The sequence below is a fragment of the Morone saxatilis genome, unplaced genomic scaffold (genome assembly GCF_004916995.1).
Source record: "Morone saxatilis isolate NCDOM2014 unplaced genomic scaffold, NCSU_SB_2.0 Contig3, whole genome shotgun sequence".
NCBI classification, from domain to species: Eukaryota; Metazoa; Chordata; class Actinopteri; family Moronidae; genus Morone; species Morone saxatilis.
The window spans coordinates 16,100,348-16,107,101 of record NW_023339873.1 but is presented as its reverse complement, the minus strand read 5'-3'; the positions used below and the strand labels follow the sequence as shown (position 1 = coordinate 16,107,101).

General features: G+C 44.0%; 1 protein-coding gene across 1 annotated transcript in view; it reads right to left on the bottom strand.

Annotated features, from left to right (window-relative positions):
* The window catches only part of si:ch211-195o20.7 (cytospin-A), a 22,900-nt gene extending 16,381 nt beyond the window's left edge, over window positions 1-6,519 (bottom strand). The window contains exons 1-4 of the mRNA XM_035674379.1: window positions 6,214-6,519; window positions 5,492-5,618; window positions 3,151-3,759; window positions 2,857-2,909 (exon numbers count right to left, since the gene is read on the bottom strand). Coding sequence (XP_035530272.1) covers window positions 2,857-2,909; window positions 3,151-3,759; window positions 5,492-5,531 — 702 coding nt within the window. The 5' untranslated portion in view covers window positions 5,532-5,618; window positions 6,214-6,519. The remainder of the gene's footprint in view (window positions 1-2,856; window positions 2,910-3,150; window positions 3,760-5,491; window positions 5,619-6,213) is intronic.
* Window positions 6,520-6,754: the final 235 nt, after the last annotated feature.

Sequence of the window (6,754 nt, the reverse complement as noted above, 5' to 3'; positions counted from 1 at the left end):
CTCCCCAACCATGAATGGAGTGTTTTCATTTTTGTTGGTTAAGACAATTGAACACTGGTGGTGCACATAAGCATAGACAGATGGCACATCGGATAACATCCTTAGTAGTTCGCTGCACATTGGGTAATCATGTGCCAAGAAATACATTATGATTATGGACAGACAGAGAAAGACAGGAGGATTTGGGAACACAGGGATCAAGACAGATGAAGAGGCACAGAGGAGAGGCTTAGCTGACTGGAAGAATAATGGTTACTTAAATTACATGGGGAAAAAGGTCAAAAAACAAGAGGTCAGAGCTGAAGGAAAAAGGCTTAAGCAACCTGGGGTCAGATAAAAAGATAAATAGAAGTGAAAGAACAGACAAGGAGGTGACAAAGCAAGACAGAGGTGGGAGACAGAGAGAGAAAGGGAGGGATGAGATAGAGAGGAGCAATGCAGCAAAAGTTGGAGGGTAATTGTTTTGAGTTCTTGTACTCAGGGAGGAGCGGTCAGCTCTCTGATGGAGAAAGAATGAGGGAATGAAGAAAAGGGAGAGAGGCACAGCAAGGGAAGGGGGAGGGAGGCTTCCCTACAAAGCTAAAAAGCCTATTGCACTAGCCAAGACTTTCAATGCATCTGTACGTGTTTGCGAGTCTTCCGTCTCACGTGCAGCACACACAGAAAAACACATGGCTAGTCAGTCACTGCCCCCTCCCCCCGCCCCCCTCACCACACCGCACAAAACAAAACAAGTTTTGTCTCCCGAACAGCCGAATGTGAACCCCCTCCTCTGCACTGCACTCCCCTTCTCCAGCTCTCCACAAAAAGGCTCCCAGGACAGCAGAGCAGACCGAGAGGGTTCATAAAGTCGAGCTTTGCTAGCTTATATTGCACTATCGAGGGCCCATGTAAACACAGTGTTGGATTGCCCCGACTTCTAATACACGGCTACCTCTCGGTGCTATACCACAGACTCTCTGAGGTTCAGCCTGTGCAAGGCTTGTATTTCCAGGTCCCTTATAGGGGTTTGAGAAAGTGAGGGAGAGAGGAAAGAAAGGCAGAAGGGAGCAGGTATTGAATGTCAAGTAGAGAAACAGGTGAGTGTGGGGTAGAAGAGCTGGAGTACACTTGCTTGCAATATAATGGAATTCAAATAATTCTGATTATAATATATATATATATATGGCGAAATAAAAGAATAGAAGTGGGAAAAAAAGTGAGAAAAGAGATGTGGTTGAGGGAGGCATACTATAGGTCATACTCCAGCTGTTGTAATCTGTGGCAGATCTAGAGGAAGCTGGGAGCCTCTGGATACAATCCTCATAAGGGAGGGTCAGGAATTGGAACGAACGACTGACAGGAAATTACCGCAGCATATCACCATCCTCATAAGAGCATGGAACGCCTGAGCAATAGGATTGAAGAATGCTGCAGAATTTTTATTTTTATTGTGCATGGTTTATTCAACGTTGGGATGGGAACCTAATAATGGGTCGATCCAAAGTAGGTGGTTGGTCCCTAATGAATAAGCAACTTTCACTGGGGTCCAATAAAGAGAAATAAATGTGTGCGATGGAAGGTTTACTTCTTACTTTGAGAAGAAAATCTTTAACAATGAAGGCAAGCGGTGTCCTGCCAATGTTCAAGACTTACGTTATCCTTCAGAAGAAGCCACAACTACATGCAACAATATCCAATAAATTCTACATGTATGAGCTACAAGAGTAGCAGTAGGAGAGAAGATGATCTCAACAATTTTCCTTTTTCAGGCCTCTAAGGGGAAGCAGAGGACAGGAAAACCTCAATTAGCAAAGCTGCAGCTCCCAGTGGGACCCATTCCAAGGCCTATTGTGACAGAGGGGGGGTTGACAGGGTGTGTTTTGGTGTTATCTCCTGGATGAAAGGTCACAAGTACTACTCTGACTTCTGTATAATTGGACTGCATGACTTCCTGTTTACATTGCTATACTCATCCACTTTAGTCTTTCAAGTGTGTGAAAAAAAGTGTTTTTCCATGTGTAAAAAATAGGACTAAAGATGGAAAGAGGTACAAAAAAAGATTTTAGTAGGAAATGAAAAACAAACTTAGTAATGAATACTCGTTTCTAGAAAACGGAGGCAATTTCTCTGTCGATAAGGTCCGTTACTGACCATTCACAAAGCCCCGCTCCTCTTTGTTACTATTAGTATGTCAAGATTTCTGCCTTTGCACTGACTCATTTACAACAAGAACCCTGTTTAAGTGTTCTTATACTGCAATTTACAGAAACACTTGACTTGTTGATCATTGTTGCTTTTAGCTGAACGTCTATTTCGATCCATCTTCCTTTAAATTGTTCTTGGAACTGTGTTAACATTGTGCTATGTAACACTCCTTGTATGTCTACAGATACTGTAGTTGGCCAGTAAAGTGGATTCTGATTCAATGCAGAGCTAGTTTGTATATGTAAAAATATAATCAGCCTCGCCTTTCACTTTAACATAACCCTGTTTGTTCACGTTTCACTTTTACCAGTAGTTGGGAGAAAAGGCTTTTAGGATAATAACTAATCAAAGCACATATACCCTGTAATCATGCCTTACACTTTTCTTTTCGGTTTGGGAATATCTACAAAAAGACAACACACTTCAAAAAGTTGAGTGTTGCTCCTATTACTCAATGCACACTGCAGCAACATAGAGAAATCCAAAACTGGACCAACATAATGGGCCTACTTACAATCGCTAGGCCAAGACTGGACCATCGCTGTTCAGTTTAGCAAAAATAGTCCATTACCATTAGTATAACCCTGAGCATGCAGCCAAAACTGGAGAAGAAAAAAAAAGAAGAAAGGCAAGAATATATTAAAAAACAACCTTTCTGTCACATCTCACCTGCAAAGTACTCTTCAAACTCTTCACTTCTGTCAGTAGATCCTTCAGTATCTCTGAGGAAAGTATAGAGAAATGTCAGAAGACATCGCATGCATAGCAAATACAAAAAAAATGTCAAGGAAATGGATTTGCCCTTCTCAAAACTGAGAAATGTTAGGCCCACAGTTAAATGAAAACTTTTAATGCTCAACAAAAATATTGCAGGCCTGAATATTATTTATCAGAAGTAGATTCAGGGGAAAATATGTATTGAAAATTGAAATACTAGCACTATGACAGACATATGACTCTTGCCTGTTGTGTTCGTGGCCCCCTCCTGGCTGCCAGTGATACCCAGTGTTGTCCTACACTCCTCCAGCAGCTTCTCCAGTTCCTCACCCTGGCTGTCCTCAGATTCATGACTGGGGAGTAAAGACTGACTCAGACCACTGTCCCTTTCTCTCCAGTTCTGCGCTGAAGAGCTGCCCACCACAGGTGAGGCACTACACAGGGGAGAGGGGGTCTTCGTAGGGCAGACAGCCACAGTCTTCCCCTGGAAGACCAGAGTCCGAGGGGTGGAGGTAGGAGGACCCCCATTTCTCCCTAAAGCGGCTTGTCCTTTAATCCCTGTACTTCCTGGCTTGCTGTGCACCTGGCTAACTCCAGGGCCAATGGCGGAGCTATTCGAACTGACTGGTGGATGAGGCCTCCAATCAGGAGGGGGACTGCAAGTGGTAGGGCTGCTAGATGGCGCTTTCTTCCCACTGGATGTGAGGAGTGGGACTGGAGGTGGAGATGAAACTGGGGCAGAAGAGGAAGGTTGTGGTGAGGCAGGGTGAAGGAGCTGAGGGACACCTGGCACGAAAGGAGGCCCATCACCCTGTGGAGACGCAGGAGGAGTGTGGAAAATATCCCCATGGGCCCCTGGAAAAAAACACAACTGGATTCAGATATAATAACAAAACATAAGATATATATCAAAAATACTCTTAGAATAATAAACTGTCTGATATCTTTCTAGTCTAAAATGTAACTACCAAAAAAAAAATGTCTCGTACTTCACTGACGTCCTTTTTAGGTGTATGTGAGCTAGAGTTGTTATATTTCCACAACACACTTGAGTAAGTTGCATACTGGACTTTGATTGGCCTTTAAACCACTTGTGAATGTCAGAAAATCATACCAGTGCATTACGTCTTAAACTTTACCCCTTCAGCAGATGAATGTGGAAACATCCTCTAGTGTTAAACTCTGCTCATAGATAATTCTGAAAACTGAAGGTCAAACATCCAAGTGAAGTAACAACAAACAAGATTTATCAGTATTGTTATTTTGAATGGAGGGGGCCTTTAAGGTTGTGAATAAAGAGAAACAACAAAACAGATTGAAAGACTGACAGAGCAGCTGAATCATGGACAAAATGACGAGAGAAAAAAAAAACAGATTAGTGGTCACTAGTTTGGTATGTTGATACTGAGAACACCATTCATTGAGGTGACTGGAGCAGCAAGGCCCTCATTAGCCAGCAAACATCCAGGCCAGGCCCCTGAAGATGAATGCTTTAATACAGACATTCCTCTTGGACTGCTCATCCACAAGGTTGCTGCGACACTCATTCTCAAAATTAAGGAACACACAGAGGACAAATGTTCCCCAAAGCCGCAGATACATTTCCAAACTTGACACAAGAAAAACACACCCAAGTGATTTTTACTTTTTGGCTCAGAGTTCCTTGCCCATAACAACATGCCACCAATAACTTGTGAAGCTATGGGAACCACTGGACACCATGTATCTTTCCCTTTCTTTCCTCCTTCTCCTTGTTTGGACAAAAGTCTCTCTAGAAGAATGATTTTTTTTTCTTAAAATGATGTAAGGGGAGCAGTCGAACATATTCAAAGTTATGTACCACCTGCTGTACGGCCAAATCATTGAGAAAGAATGACAGGATTGTCTAACAACTTTCTCATGCCACCCCTGCTTTTTATTTCTTCATTCCAAACCTTAATGCGCCTGTCCAACCATACACACTGGTGGCAGATTGACTGAAAGAGAAATAGTGTGTGCGTGTGTGTGTGCGTCCACAGAGGTGTGTGTGTGCGTGTCAGATAGCATTAGGCTTCCTATGATTAATCCGCTGCCCTTGTGCTGAGCCGGGGAATTCTGCCGATTCATCACAGCTGGCCCGGCGGGGCCAGAACGAATCACATAGGGACGCGAGGAGAATGACCACTCACTGAGCAACACACGAGGGCTGCCAAGATTCCTGCTGCCGTTCAGCACACACACACACGCACTGCCTTTCCTCTTGCTTCTCCTTTTGTTGCCTTCAATTTCCTGATTACCCCTTATCCACCCCTCTTTCATGCAGTCTCTAGCATCCTTCCTGTATTTTTCCTATTTCTCCTTGTACCCATCCTCCTTCTACTCAATGTATCAGAGCCTTGAGGTGTGCTGGCTTTATTTGATCAGAACATTTGAAAACATGAGGCCAACACACAGACATCGCCAGGCGCACTTTGTGTGTACTGCCAAACATTTGAAATCCATTTGTGACTGCAGAGACAGAACAAAGGAGATTCAAGGAAAGTGATCTGAGCACAGTTGGGTTAAAAAAAAGAGAAAATTGCAGGCTGATAAGTGTGTGTTGACCTACCTGTGGCTCCATGGCTGTCCTTGCTGGAAAAGTTGCCCATACTGCAGTAATGGGGTTTGGGCCACTGATGGTGCCCTGCAGTTGCTTGTTGCTCTTTCACTCACTGTACAGGCACTGTAGAGGTGACCTACACACAAACACACACACACACACACACACACACACACAAACACAGGGACATCCAGTAAGATGATGGATGAAGTCACGCACTGTTGTCCAGCTGAGAAATAATTCAGTGACTACATCTCTGAGCTCCGGAAGACTGAGTGAAGTTACAGGGAATTCATGCCACTCATCTTAATGTTTGAAGAAAATCAGCCTGTTTACGCAAAGAGGTTCGATCACAGGAAACAGGACACTCACAGTGTGACCACATGTGACAAACAAAGCTGTGAGCATGTCAGGTTGAAACACATCTGAATGAGAATAAACTGCACACGAGTTGAGAGAAATGCGCCAAAACCAACACATTCCGCCCCATCGAAACAACACAACTAATCCAAGCAGGCAAAACACATCTGAGATGAAATGTTGATACAAACACAACATCATTTTGTTCTAACGCCGCAGAGTTTAACGCGCAATCCAAACTTTTACACATAAACCCGAAGCAGCGTGCGCCAAGAGTTTTCAAAACGCGTTTGGAAAAGTAACTTAACTTTTTTTTACTACGCTAAAACCCACATCTTGGATTTGGAGAGAAACGAAAAGTGGATACAAACCTCTTGAAAGCAGACAAATAAAATCCCCAATCCCTTTGTTCTGAGTTTAGTGAACTCTTCTTCTCCTCCACGCTTTGCTTCTTTCAGCGCTGCTCAGCCAAGCGCACTGCCCTGCTGCGTCCTCGCCGAGGAGAGGAGAGGGGATGGGAGACCGAGAAATGCAGCTGCATGTCTATAGAGCGAAGTTTAACCCAAGCGACCACTTGCTGCTGGAAACATGTTGATATGAGGACACAATCTGAGTTTTAAACGCGCACTGACAAGAGGGAGAAAACTCCGGACAGAGATGACGATAGTGTCGATAACCGCTGGATGTGTCCACTGGAGGGCACAGTTAGGCTGCGTTTGGAAGAACCTGTTGCCTCTGGGATGTGTAGTGGCTCCTCTTATCTCTTGACTTAATGATGAAGCTGACTCTCCCAGGCTGATGACCCACTGACCCACTGTGCCAGGCAGCAGGCTGAAAAGCCCGTAGTTAAACCTTCCTCATACCTGCTTTTACTAGATTAAATGTATTCAAACCTTTGCATTGATTGTTTGC